This window comes from Oncorhynchus keta, unplaced genomic scaffold, assembly GCF_023373465.1.
Source record: "Oncorhynchus keta strain PuntledgeMale-10-30-2019 unplaced genomic scaffold, Oket_V2 Un_contig_1188_pilon_pilon, whole genome shotgun sequence".
Lineage (NCBI taxonomy): Eukaryota > Metazoa > Chordata > Actinopteri > Salmoniformes > Salmonidae > Oncorhynchus > Oncorhynchus keta.
The window spans coordinates 97,501-112,585 of record NW_026277667.1 but is presented as its reverse complement, the minus strand read 5'-3'; the positions used below and the strand labels follow the sequence as shown (position 1 = coordinate 112,585).

The window sequence follows — 15,085 nt, the reverse complement described above, 5'->3', positions numbered from 1 at the left end:
GTAGGATCTGGGGAGAACACACTCCTAACAAACATGTAGGATCTGGGGGAGAACACACTCCTAATAAACATGTAGGATCTGGGGAGAACACACTCTAATAAACATGTAGGACCTGGGGAGAACACACTCCTAATAAACATGTAGGATCTGGGGAGAACACACTCCTAATAAACATGTAGGATGTGGGGAGAACACACTCTAATAAACATGTAGGATCTGGGGAGAACACACTCCTAATAAACATGTAGGATCTGGGGGAGAACACACTCCTAATAAACATGTAGGATCTGGGGGAGAACACACTCCTAATAAACATGTAGGTTCTGGGGAGAACACACTCCTAATAAACATGTAGGATCTGGGGAGAACACACTCCTAATAAACATGTAGGATGTGGGGGAGAACACACTCCTAATAAACATGTAGGATCTGGGGGAGAACACACTCCTAATAAACATGTAGGATCTGGGGGGAGAACACACTCCTAATAAACATGTAGGATCTGGGGGGAGAACACACTCCTAATAAACATGTAGGTTCTGGGGGAGAACACACTCCTAATAAACATGTAGGATCTGGGGGAGAACACACTCCTAATAAACATGTAGGATCTGGGGGAGAACACACTCCTAATAAACATGTAGGATCTTCATTTTAGGCACTTTGCTATAGCAGAAAAAAAACAGCAACAGGAAATGTGAATTATTATGTATATTATAATTACTGGATCAATTTTTCGTTAGGGCAAATCAAGTCTGACATTTTAAAGTGGAAATTACACACTTTAGATGCCTTTGAATACCTTGAATACACTACAAGTTTGCATTTTCTGCAGAGCGGGACATTTCTCAGGAACAAAAGAGTGATAAAATTAAGATCCTGCATCTGTACACACACAGACACTCATACACACGTACTACTGTACACATACACTCTTATACACACATACAATCTTATACACACACACACACACACACACACACACACACACACACACACACACACACACACACACACACACACACACACACACACACACACACACACACACACACACACACTCTTAAACACACACACTTAAGCACACACATTCTTATACACACACTCTTATACACACACACACACACACACACACACACACACACACACACACACACACACACACACACACACACACACACACACACACACACACACACACACACACACACACACACACACACACACACACACACACACACTCACACACACATATAAACACACGCTTTGCACACATTAGGACTGCTTATCTTGGGACTGCTTACACTCTCACCTTTCCCTGCCTTTACACTCATCTATCCTCTTTCTTTCTCTCCTATCCCCCATTTCCAGTGTGCTACCACTCCCACTCCCATTTCCAGTGTGCTACCACTCCCACTCTTCTTCTGCCATCTTTTCTCATTCCTTTATCTCTTTCCTTTCTCTCCCCTCTCCACTCCCCCCTCCCGTCTTTATGCACTCACCTGGAACACAGTCATTATTGCTGCAGGGAAAGTATCAAAGTTGGTTGGAGGAGTGCCAGATTCAAAATTAAACCTAGAGGATAAACAGAGAGAAATTGAGGAAGAGAGAAAGAGAGAGCGAGAAAGAGAGAGCGAGAGAAAGATAGCAAGAGAGTGAGAGAGAGAGAGAGAGATTAAAGATGACACCAAACAGTCAGATACTGAAGATAAAGAGTGACAGGGGAAGGGGAGGAAGGGGAGGAAGGGGGAGGAAGGGGGAGGAAGGATGAAAGGGGCAAGAAAAGAGGGGAAAGAAGAGGAGGTACTGACTGTCCTCCGAAGAGTTGCATGCCCAACAGAGCGAAGACGACGATAAAGAGGAAGAGGAGGAAGAGCAGGCTTATAATGGATTTCATGGAGTTGAGCAGAGATACAACCAGGTTCCTCAAAGACGCCCAGTACCTGAGAGAGAGAGAGAGAGAGTAGTAGAGAGAGAGGGGGAGGGGCGGGGGAGAGAAATCACAGCAGCAAGAGTTGTGACCTGTTGCCACAAGAAAAGGGCAACCAGTGAAGAACAAACACCATTGTAAATACAGCCCATACATTTTCAATTTTGTACTTTTAGGGATAGGGGGCAGCATTTTCACTTTGGATGAATTGCGTGCCCAGAGTGAACTGCATCCTAATCTGTCCCAGATGCTAATATATGCATATTATTATTACTATTGGATAGAAAACACTCTGAAGTTTCTAAAACTGTTTGAATTATGTCGGTGAGTATAACATAACTCATAGAGCAGGTAAACTTCCAAACAGGAAGTGGAAATTCTAGGGCTGGTTGATTTTCAACTCATCGCCTATTCACATCCAAATAAGATATGGATCTGTTCGCACTTCCTACGCCTTCCACTAGATGTCAACAGTCAGTAAAACGTGGAATGAAGCCTCTCGTGTGATGAGGGACCGGATGGCAGCTATTTGAGTCACTGGTCTGGCAGAATGCTAGTAGTCATTATGTCGCCTTGCGTTCCATTACTTTGTAGACTGTCACGCCTTGGTCATTGTATTTTGTGTTTTTGGTATATGTTTGGGTAGGCCAGGGTGTGACATGGGTTTATATGTTGTGTTTCGTATTGGGGTTTGTATTAATTGGGATTGTGTATGATTAGGGGTGTGTCTAGTTAGGCTTGGCTGCCTAAGGCGATTCTCAATTGGAGTCAGGTGATTCTTGTTGTCTCGGATTGGGAACCGTATTTAGGTAGCCTGAGTGCGCTTTGTATTTTGTGGGTGTTTGTTCCTGTCTCTGTGTTGTAGTCACCAGATAGGCTGTAATTAGTTTCACGTTTCGTTGTTGTTTTCTTATATCAGTTATTTCATGTACCGCGATACTTTCATTAAAGTCATGAGTAACCTACACGCTGCATTTCGGTCTGACTCTCTTCTTACAACAGACGAACGTCGTTACATAGACAAAATGAATGCTCCGGTTGGAACGTTATTGGATATATATGATAAAACCATCCTAAAGATTGATTCTCTACTTAGTTTGACCAGTTTATTCGACCTGGAATATAACTTTTTGAAGTTTTCGTCCGAGTTCGCCTGGACCAGCGCCAGCTTTTGGACATGTGAACTAAACGTGCTAGTAAAAGTCGCTAATTGGACACTAGTCATGGACATTATGGAACAAAACAATGATTTATTGTGGAACTAGGACTCCTTGCACTGCATTCTGATGAAAGATCATCAAAGGTAAGGGAATATTTATGATGTAATTTCATATTTCTGTTGACTCCAACATGGCGGAGAAATATATTTACGTCTGAGCGCCGTCTCAGACGATTGCATGGTCTGCTTTTTTCGTTTAAATCTGACACAGCGGTTGCATTAAGAACCAGTGTATCTTTAATTATATGTAGAACATGTATCTTTCGTCAAAGTTTATGATGAGTATTTCTGTTATCTGACAGATATTTTGGAGGCATTTCTGAACACGGCGCCAATGTAAACCGAGATTTGTGGATATAAATATGCATGTTATCGAACAAAACATAAATGTATTGTGTAACATGATGTCATATGAGTGTCATCTGATGAAGATTATCAAAGGTTAGTGATTCATTTTATCTCTAATTCTTTGGCTGGGAAAAATGGCTGTGTTTTTTGGGGGATTTGGTGGTGATCTACCATAAAAATATGTTGCGTTTTCGCTGTAAAACCTTTTAAGAATCGGACACAATGCGTAGATTGACAAGATGTTTATCTTTCATTTGCTGTATTGGACTTGTTAATGTGTGAAAGTTAAATATTTCTAAACAATATTTTTGAATTTCGGAATGTTGGGAGGGTTCCGTTAGCAGAACCTGTGTCCTAGACAGGTTAACTATTTGCAGATCGTTACAACACTGTATATAGATATTATATGACATTTTAAATGTCTTTATTGTTTTGGAACTTGTGTGAGTGTAATATTTACTTTTCACTTTTTATTATTTATTTCAATTGCTTTGGCAATGTAAACATATGTTTTTTCCCATGCTAATAAAGACCCTTGAATAGAACTGAGAGAGTTGGGGAGAGGGTGTTGGAGAGAGGAGAGAGAGCTTGTGAGAGAGAGTTTAGAAAAGCCTATAAATGTCTAATTGCCTTTCATGGTCGTTTGTTAATGAGACATGCTGACAAACAGATTGATAAGATATACGATACAGAGGTTGACTCAAAGTCAGTAGAGACTTACTTGGTGACTTTGAAGATTCTCAGTAACCTTAGAGCTCGTAATACACTGATACCAAAGGATGTCCCAGGCTGGATAAAACCCCACAGCACCTCGAATATGCTGCCACATATTACCTGCCACACACACACACACACACACGATTAGTGATGTTATCCAAAACATGCGGTCAAAAATGATATGTGAGTGTGTGTGTTTACTGTATTGGTGTGTGTGTGTGTGTGTGTGTGTGTGTGTGTGTGTGTGTGTGTGTGTGTGTGTGTGTGTGTGTGTGTGTGTGTGTGTGTGTGTGCGTGCGTGCGTGCGTGTGTGTGTCCGTGTCACATATGCACCGTGTGTACCCTAGAGTAGACATGTTCCACCACTCACAATGCAGTCAAAGCAGTTAAAGGAGGAGTGAAAGTAAGGCTGTGACCCCAGTCCATAAATCTTTATACCCATCTCAGACATGAAGATACTCAAGAAGACGAACTCTGCAAAGTCTGGAAGAGGTGAAAAGAGAGAGGGAACAGGGTGAGAGAGAGCGGGAAAGATCAGACATGAATGAGCAAGCAGGAAAATGCAGGAGGATGATATCAAAAGAAAAGGAATAAAGAGGGGCATTGAAAAATCCACTGTAAGAAGCAATCAGAGAGGCAGAAAGACTGGCACGATCCCTCCGGAACTTTCATTACGCACACCTCCAACTGCTCTTAAACGCTAGTAAAACCAAATGCATGCTTTTCAACTGTTCGCTGCCTGCACCCGCACGCCCGACTAGCATCACCACCCTGGATGGTTCCGACCTAGAATATGTGGACATCTATAAGTACCTAGGTGTCTGGCTAGACTGTAAACTCTCCTTCCAGACTCATATCAAACATCTCCAATCTAAAATCAAATCTAGAGTTGGCTTTCTATTCCGCAACAAAGCCTCCTTCACTCACGCCGCCAAACTTACCCTAGTAAAACTCACTATCCTACCGATCCTCAACTTCAGCGATGTCATCTACAAAATAGCTTCCAATACTCTACTCAGCAAACTGGATGCAGTTTATCGCAGTGCCATCTGTTTTGTTACTAAAGCACCTTATACCACCCACTGCGACCTGTATGCTCTAGTCTGCTGGTCCTCCCTACATATTCGTCGCCAGACCCACTGGCTCCAGGTCATCTACAAGTCCATGCTAGGTAAAGTTCCGCCTTATCTCAGTTCACTGGTCACGATGGCAACACCCACCCGTAGCACGCGCTCCAGCAGGTGTATCTCGCTGATCATCCCTAAAGCCAACACCTCATTTGGCCGCCTTTCCTTCCAGTTCTCTGCTGCCTGTGACTGGAACGAATTGCAAAAATCGCTGAAGTTGGAGACTTTTATCTCTCTCACCAACTTTAAACATTTGCTATCTGAGCAGCTAACCGATCGCTGCAGCTGTACATAGTCCATGGGTAAATAGCCCACCCAATTTACCTACCTCATCCCCATACTGTTTATATTTATTTACTTTTGTGCTCTTTTGCACACCAGTATCTCTACATGCACATGACCATCTGATCATTTATCACTCCAGTGTTAATCTGCTAAATTGTAATTATTCGTCTACCTCCTCATGCCTTTTGCACACAATGTAAATAGACTCTTTTTTTTCTACTGTGTTATTGACTTGTTTATTGTTTATTCCATGGTGTTGTTGTCCGTTCACACTGCTATGTTTTATCTTGGCCAGGTCGCAGTTGTGAATGAGAACTTGTTCTCAACTAGCCTACCTGGTTAAATAAAGGTGAAATAAAAATAATAATAAACCTGTGCCCTATTCCCACTGATTAGTACTTGTATAAGTTTGCCCTTTGGTTTCCATTGGACTGTCGATTATTGTTACTATGTCCGTTGGTGCGTGTGAGTACCTGTGCTTTTTGCTTTGGGCTTTTGTACCCTTGTGGATTGAGCAGATGATTACTGGTCGTGTCCAGTGTGTTAATCATTGTGCGCATGTGTTATTTATTCGAGGTTCTCCTCGCTCTTTTGTTTGGGTTTCCACCCTGTGTTTTTGTTGCGTGTTTGTTTGGTCTTCGTCCTCGTGCCTTTACATGTCACGCCATAATTTGGGGCTTAATAAAAAACCTTATTACGCATTCCTGTGTCTGTCTCCCGAATCTCCTTTGAGCCAACGTGACAGAATCTCCTTTAAGCCAATGTGACAGAATCTCCTTTAAGCCAACGTGACAGAATCTCCTTCAAGCCAACTTGACAGAATCTCCTTTAAGCCAACGTGACAGAATCTCCTTTAAGCCAACGTGACAGAATCTCCTTTAAGCCAACGTGACAGAATCTCCTTTAAGCCAACGTGACAGAATCTCCTTTAAGCCAACGTGACAGAATCTCCTTTAAGCCAACGTGACAGAATCTCCTTTAAGCCAACGTGACAGAATCTCCTTTAAGCCAACGTGACAGAATCTCCTTTAAGCCAACGTGACAGAATCTCCTTTAAGCCAACGTGACAGAATCTCCTTTAAGCCAACGTGACAGAATCTCCTTTAAGCCAACGTGACAGAATCTCCTTTAAGCCAACGTGACAGAATCTCCTTTAAGCCAACGTGACAGAATCTCCTTTAAGCCAATGTGACAGAATCTCCTTTAAGCCAACGTGACAGAATCTCCTTTAAGCCAATGTGACAGAATCTCCTTTAAGCCAACGTGACAGAATCTCCTTTAAGCCAATGTGACAGAATCTCCTTTAAGCCAACGTGACAGAGAGGTAGAGAGAGAAATAAGGAAAAGTATCTCGAATTTCCATCCATCCATCCTTCATCCCTCCCTCCCACCCCCTATCCCTCCCTCCCACCCTCTATCCCTCCCATCTTCCATACCACCCCCCTACTCCCACCCTCCATACCTCCCTCCCACCCTCCATACCTCCCTCCCACCCTCCATACCTCCCTCCTTCTCTCCGTACCTCCCTACTTCTCTCCATACCCCCCTCCTTCTCTCCGTCCCTCCCTCCCACCCTTCATACCCCCCCCTCCCTCCCACCCTCCATACCTCCCTCCCACCCTCCATACCTCCCTCCCACCCTCCATACCTCCCTCCCACCCTCCATACCTCCCTCCCACCCTCCATACCTCCCTCCTTCCCTCCGTACCTCCCTCCCTGTATGTCTACTCACAGAGGAAGTCTGAGAGTGGTTCAGGCTGGTCGTAGTGTACTACAGCCACACACATGGTGTTAAGTCCCACCAGACACAGTACACTCCAGTAGAAATACGGGGTCTTCACAATGCGTCGGATGAAAAAACGCAGACGACGCTCCCTCTTATGGAAGTTAGAGCCCTCCAGCTTTGAACTCTTCAGACTGGCCCGCGCAAATGGAGAACCTGGGAGGAGAGGAGAAGAATGGGAAAAGGAGAGGGGGATAGTGGAGAGGAGAAGAGTGGGAAGAGGACAGGGGGATGGAGGAGAGGAGAAGAATGGGAAGAGGAGAGGGGGTGGAGGAGAGGAGAAGAGTGGGAAAAGGAGAGGGGGATGGGGACAAGAGTAGAGAGAAAAAACACATTTGGTTAGCATGTAACATCTTGTGTGTGCGTGTGCGTGTGTGTGGTGTTTCTTACCCACTGCCAGGTCTCCATTCCCATCCTCTGGGTTAAGGAGATCTGTTTTGTTCTTGTGGTTTTTGATGGTGGGTCTCCTGCGGGTGCCTGAATGGGAAAAATAGAACACAGTGACACACAACTGCTCACTATAGAACACGCAAACAAACACTGGCACAGAAGCAAAGATGCTACATTTACACTAGTAAAGATGCTACATTTACACTAACAAAGATGCTACATTTACACTAGAAAATATGCTACATTTACACTAGTAAAGATGCTACATTTACACTAGCAAAGTTGCAACATTTACAATAGGAAAGATGCTACATTCACACTAGCAAATATGCTACATTTACACGAGCAAAGATGCTACATTTACACTAGCAAAGATGCTACATTTACACTAGTAAAGATGCTACATTTACACTAGCAAAGATGCTCTGGTTACACTAGTAAATATTCTACATTTATACTAGCAAAAATGCTACATTTACACTAGAAAATATGTTCCGGTTACACTAGCAAAAATGCTACATTTACAATAGAAAGATGTGACATTTACACTATTACAAATGCTACATTTACACTAGAAAATATGCTACATGTGTACTAGTAAAGATGATACATTTACACTAACAATAATGCTACATTTACACAATTTTATATTTTCTCATTGTCCATCTCTATATACATTCTAACATCATATCTAAGTCACTACACACACACACACACTTAAATACCGTCAAAGGCATCAGGGTCTTCATCGTCTGCTAAGATCACTTCTTCTATAGAAAGAAAAAGTGAAGTAAACAATAACATGGGAATGTATATGGCAATATGTAACATATATAACATAAATGTATAACATATATAACATGAATATATAACATATTTAACTTACATATATAACATATATAACATAAATATATAACATATATAACATAAATATATAACATACATAACATAAATAACATAAACATATAACATACATAACATAAATATGTAACATATATAACATAAACCTATAACATATATCACATAAATATATAAAATAAATATATAACATATATAAGATATATAAGATATATTATATCAATATGTAACATATATAACATAAATAACATAAACATATAACATACATAACATAAATATGTAACATATATAATATAAATATATAACATATATCACATAAATATATAACATATATAACATAAATATATAACGTATATCACATAAATATGTAACACATATAACATATATAACATAAATATATAACATATATCACATAAATATGTAACACATATAACATATATAACATAAATATATAACATATATAACATAAATATGTAACATATAGAACATAAATATAGAACATATGTAACATAAATATGTAACACATAACATATATAACATAAATATATAACATATATCACATAAATATATAACATATATCACATAAATATGTAACACATATAACATATATAACATAAATATATAACATATATCACATAAATATATAACATATATAACATAAATATATAACGTATATCACATAAATATGTAACACATATTACATATATAACATAAATATATAACATATATCACATAAATATGTAACACATATAACATATATAACATAAATATGTAACATATAGAACATAAATATATAACATATATAACATAACATAAATATGTAACATATAGAACATAAATATATAACATATATAACATAACATAAATATGTAACATATAGAACATAAATATATAACATATATAACATAACATAAATATGTAACATAGGGTTCCATGTATGTTTTGTGTGTAGTTCTATATGATGATAATGTACCTGCTTTACAAATCCATTCCAGGTATCCATTGAGCTCTCTCTCTATCTGCTGCTGTCTCCTCAGCTTTAGAAACTCACTCCTGTTCTCCACTCGCTCTCTCTCTTTGGCAAACTCCCTGTGGTAGACACACACACATATCAACACACACATATCAAATGAAACACACATATAGATGTATACAATGACACATACACAGACATATTGTATACACACACACACACACACGAAACACACACACACATGCCCCACACACACATGCACGTGCGCCCACACACACACTCTCCCACACACACACATGCGTGCACACACACGCACACACTTACCCAGACAGTACACCCAGGACCAGGTTCAACATGAAGAAAGAGCCGATGATGATGAGGGGAATGAAGTACATCCAGTTCCACGCGCTCCCTGAGGCATCATTGCTCTGCAAACACACACACACACACACACACACACACACACACACACACACACACACACACACACACACACACACACACACACACACACACACTAGTAATTCATCTTTCCCTTGTTTGACTAGAGAGGCTACACTGAGATGTATATTTTATAAAGCCAAAAAATAGCAGATCATATTTCAACCTTTTCATGAACTGGGACGGGGTCACCACAATACGGGGATGATTAGGACATCGTTTTATACAGTATACTGTCCAGAGTATCTGCCATTTAAACAGTTCAGCTGCACAGAATGTAACGCTCTTCCTCTCTATTTTTCCCTCACCCTTTCTCTCCCTCTCTCATCCCTCCCCATCTTGCTGTTTGTCCCCCTAAACAGAGTCCATCACAGAATGTAATGCCCTCCCTCCCTCCTGTCTGTGGGCGTGGCTGCTGTTGCTGTGTGCTGTACTGAATGTACTGCAGCTTTTTTATCCATTAAACTTTCAGCACTTTCTTCCTCAGCAGCTGCAAGAATAACTCTGACTGCACAGCCCTGTTAAATATAGAGCAGCACCACCACCGAGTGAGACTGATGGAGGAGAGAGAAGAAGGGAAGCGGTGGGGGAAAGGGGGAGGGGGTGAAGAGGAAGGGAGAAAGGGGGAGGGGGTGAAGAGGAAGGGAGAGGCTGACAGGGGGAGAGAGAGAGTGAGTAATTGGGTGTGGTGAGGTGGGGGGAGTAGGAAGACGCAAAGAGGAATGGAGATGGAGAGACAGATTAAGGAAGCAGAGAGAGCGAGGAAAGAGAGATGTGTGGGAAAGAGAAGAGGGAGAAGAGAGGGAAGGGGGAATATTGAATATGGGCCCATATCGACTGCTGTGGATGGGACTACACCAGACATGGGCAAACTACGGCCCGCGGGCCACATACGGCCCGTTAGGCTTTTTAATCCGGCCCGCCGAACTTGTCCAAATTATAGTAAAAACCTCATTTTTTCCCCTTTCCCTGCAATGCCCACGTTTCCCCAATAGATGGCGCACTCAAAACACATTGACCGTTGTTGGAGTGGCGCGTATTTCTCTTTATTTCACTATAATTTTCACTTCGTTTCATGTCACCATTAAGCCCTTCTGTGAAAATGAGCGGATCAAAGAGAAGGAAAGTGGACAGCGAATGCCGAGTGTTTAATAAGGAGTGGACAACAAAATACTTCTTCACTGAAGTCCGATCAACGGCTGTATGTCTGATATGCCAAGAAGCTGTTGCAGTTTTCAAAGAGTACAATATCAGCCGTCACTTTGCCACGAAGCATGCAAACTATGCTAGCAAGCAGTCAACACAAGAACGGGCGGCTACTGCTCAGAGGTTGGCAGCTAATTTACAGAGTCAACAGAACTTTTTTCACCGACAAACTGCAATTCAAGAGTCAAGTACCAAGGCAAGTTATTTGCTGGCATTCAAATTAGCAAAGGCTAGCAAGCCTTTCTCCGAAGGCGAGTTTTTGAAAGAGTGCATGGTAGAGACAGCAGGTCTCTTGTGTCAGGAGAGCAAAGCCAAGTTTGAAAAAATCAGTTTAGCACGCAGGACAGTGACTCGCCGCGTGGAACTGATTGACGAAGATATAGTCAGCGAGTTAAACAAAAAGGCGGAGTCCTTTAAGTTATATTCACTAGCACTGGATGAAAGTAACGACATAAAAGACACTGCTCAGCTCCTAATTTTTATCCGAGGGATTAACGACAGTTTTGAGATAACGGAGGAGCTTTTGAGCATGGAATCACTGAAAGGGAAAACGCGAGGAGAGGACTTATATGAACAGGTGTCTGCTGTCATCGAGAGAATGAAGCTACCTTGGAGTAAACTTGCCAATGTCACCACGGATGGATCGCCAAATTTAACTGGAAAAAACATCGGGCTGCTGAAAAGAATCCAGGATAAAGTGAAAGAAGAAAACCCTGACCAGGATGTTATTTTACTTCACTGCATCATTCATCAGGAGTCTCTAAGTCTGTATTGCAGCTTAATCACGTCGTGGATCCAGTTGTAAAACTTGTTAACTTCATACAAGCAAGGGGACTTAATCATCGTCAGTTCATTACGTTCCTGGAAGAAACTAATGCGGATCACCAGGACCTACTTTACCACTCTCGCGTCCACTGGTTAAGTTTGGGGAAAGTGTTTCAACGAGTCTGGGAGCTCAAAGACGAGATTCGCTCATTTTTTTAATTTAATGGGGAAATCCGAAGAATTCCCCGAGCTGAGCGACACAAACTGGCTTTGACTTTGCGTTTGCTGTGGACATATTTTCACACATGAATGAGCTGAACGTGAAGCTACAGGGGAAAGATCAGTTTGCGCACGACATGTACACAAATGTGAGAGCCTTCAAATCCAAGCTGGTTTTATTCTCCAGGCAAATGTCAAACAAATCTTTCGCACATTTCCCCACACTAGCCGTGCAGAAAGAGGCCGCCCGAAATGCGAAGAAATACTGCAAATCACTGGACGATCTGCACAGAGAATTTTGCCGTCGGTTCTGTGATTTTGAAAAAATTGACAAGTCACTTCAACTGGTGTCCTGTCCCCTGTCACAAGACCCCGAATCAGCACTGCAGGAGCTGCAATTGGAACTGATCGATCTTCAGTCTGACTCCGTCTCAAAGGAGAAGTTCAAGTCTCTTAAACTGAATGACTTTTAAGCTTCACTTAACGAGACCGGGTTCCCAAACCTCCGGAGGACGGTGCAGAAGATGCTGGTGTTGTTTGGCTCGACCTACGTGTGTGAGCAGACGTTTAGCGTCATGAAAATCAACAAAGCCCATCACAGATCCAAGTTAACTGACCAACACCTCAGATCTGTCCTGAGAATTGCCACAACAAAACTAACTCCAGACTTTGATGCACTGGCAAAAAAGGGAGACCAACAACACTGTTCCCACTGAAATGGTGAGTTTTTCTGCTGTGTTATGAAAAAATGCATATGGAAAGTTTGGAAGTGCGTCTCTTAATTAAGAGCAATGCGCATTTACGCACAGCAGCGGTACAGTAGCTTAATTAACACGCCGCACATCGCTCTTAATTTAAATTTAAATTTTCAGCTGCAGGTAGGATATTTAATACAGCCTATGTCTGTGTGCTTGGCAACGATACACGTGTACTGTTTGCGCGTGAAGGCGAGGGCGTCCGTGGCGAGTTTGTAGAGCGCGCGGTCAGGACAATCCATCCATGATTTTGCGGAGTTTAACACAAGTAGATATTATTGAGCTTGAGTATTTTGTTGTGTAATAATATGTTTTGAATGTTGAAAGTGATTCCATTTTTCAATAAATGTTGATTTCTTTAACGTTGCACCTTCGATTGAAACGTATTAAAAACAGACGCAATCTTGATAAATCACAGTGCGTATGTTATTTTAATCTATTTATATTTCCTCCTCCCAGTATCTGCGAAATAGTATGTAAATGCCATATCTTGCATATTCCTTGAGACAAATTTATTAACTGATAAGGGCTATTTTTCACATTTGAAAGACAGTTAATAAATTGGGTTGTAGTGTTCTTACTGTGCTATGAGGTTTGCACACACTACATTTAATGCTCTAGTATATCCGGCCCAAACACTCCCTCCAAATGCTCCTGGCCCGGCCCCTCTGTCAAATTTTAGAACCCATTGTGGCCCGCGAGTCAAAAAGTTTGCCCACCTCTGGACTACACTCACATTCCCCCACTACCCTCATCCACCTCTCCGTCACCATAGCAACCATTGCCACTGGCAGCAGGGCACTATTCACTGTTTCTTAGGTATGGGCACACAATACAGCATATGAGTAAATGCTATGGGCATATTTGTATAACAGGGAAACATGTATTATATGAATTGGTGGAAATTTACCATGTAATTTATTAGTATATAACATAGAAATCTATTATCCAGGTTGTAGTTGCCCCACATATTTAGGATCAGCTTATTCTGCCTCAATTCTAGATTCCTAATTGTCCCTAGAAGCAAACAGCTGGAGGCAGGGCTTTCTCCTATAGAGCTCCATTTTTATGGAATGATCTGCCTACCCATGTGAGAGACGCAAACTCGGTCTCAACCTTTAAGTCTTTACTGAAGACTAATCTCTTCAGTGGGTCATATGATTGAGTGTAGTCTGGCCCAGGAGTGTGAAGGTGAACGGAAAGGCTCTGGAGCAACGAACCGCCCTTGCTTTCTCTGCCTGGCCGGTTCCCCTCTTTCCACTGGGATTCTCTGCCTCCAACCCTATTACAGGGGCTGAGTCACTGGCTTACTAGGGATCTTTCATACCGTCCCTAGGAGGGGTGCGTCACTTGATTGAGTTGAGTCACTGATGTGATCTTCCTGTCTGGGTTGGCGTCCCCCCTTGGGTTGTGCCAACCTTTGTGGGCTATACTCGGCCTTGTCTCAGGATGGTAAGTTGGTGGTTGAAGATATCCCTCTAGTGGTGTGGGGGCTGTGCTTTGGCAAAGTGGGTGGGGTTATATCCTTCCTGTTTGGCCCTGTCCGGGGGTCTCATCAGATGGGGCCACAGTGTCTCCTGACCCCTCCTGTCTCAGCCTCCAGTATTTATGCTGCAGTAGTTTATGTGTCGGGGCCTAGGGTCAGTTTGTTATATCTGGAGTACTTCTCCTGTCCTATCCTGTGTCCTGTGTGAATTTAAGTATGCTCTCTCTAATTCTCTCTTTCTCTCTTTCTTTCTCTCTCTCGGAGGACCTGAGCCCTAGGACCATGCCTCAGGACTACCTGACATGATGATTCCTTGCTGTCCCCAGTCCACCTCCAGTTTCAACTGTTCTGTCTGTGATTATTATTATTTGACCATGCTGGTCATTTATGAACATTTGAACATCTTGGCCATGTTCTGTTATAATCTCCACCCGGCACAGCCAGAAGAGGACTGGCCACCCCCCATAGCCTGGTTACTCTCTAGGTTTCTTCCTAGGTTTTGGCCTTTCTAGGGAGTCTTTCCTAGCCACCATGCTTCTACACCTGCATTGCTTTATGTTTGGGGTTTTAGGCTGGGTTTCTG

General features: G+C 42.1%; 1 protein-coding gene across 10 annotated transcripts in view; it reads right to left on the bottom strand.

Moving 5' to 3' along the window:
• Positions 1 to 15,085, bottom strand: part of LOC118375936 (voltage-dependent P/Q-type calcium channel subunit alpha-1A-like) — a 155,722-nt gene that overhangs the window by 115,231 nt on the left and 25,406 nt on the right. For 9 of the 10 annotated variants that reach the window (XM_052500682.1, XM_052500687.1, XM_052500690.1 and 6 more), the window contains exons 6-14: positions 9,955 to 10,058; positions 9,631 to 9,746; positions 8,525 to 8,569; positions 7,800 to 7,886; positions 7,359 to 7,565; positions 4,585 to 4,697; positions 4,219 to 4,331; positions 1,812 to 1,943; positions 1,503 to 1,575 (exon numbers count right to left, since the gene is read on the bottom strand). In XM_052500682.1, the coding sequence (XP_052356642.1) occupies positions 1,503 to 1,575; positions 1,812 to 1,943; positions 4,219 to 4,331; positions 4,585 to 4,697; positions 7,359 to 7,565; positions 7,800 to 7,886; positions 8,525 to 8,569; positions 9,631 to 9,746; positions 9,955 to 10,058 (990 nt within the window). The remainder of the gene's footprint in view (positions 1 to 1,502; positions 1,576 to 1,811; positions 1,944 to 4,218; positions 4,332 to 4,584; positions 4,698 to 7,358; positions 7,566 to 7,799; positions 7,887 to 8,524; positions 8,570 to 9,630; positions 9,747 to 9,954; positions 10,059 to 15,085) is intronic. The other variant, XM_052500684.1, reaches the window with a different exon arrangement.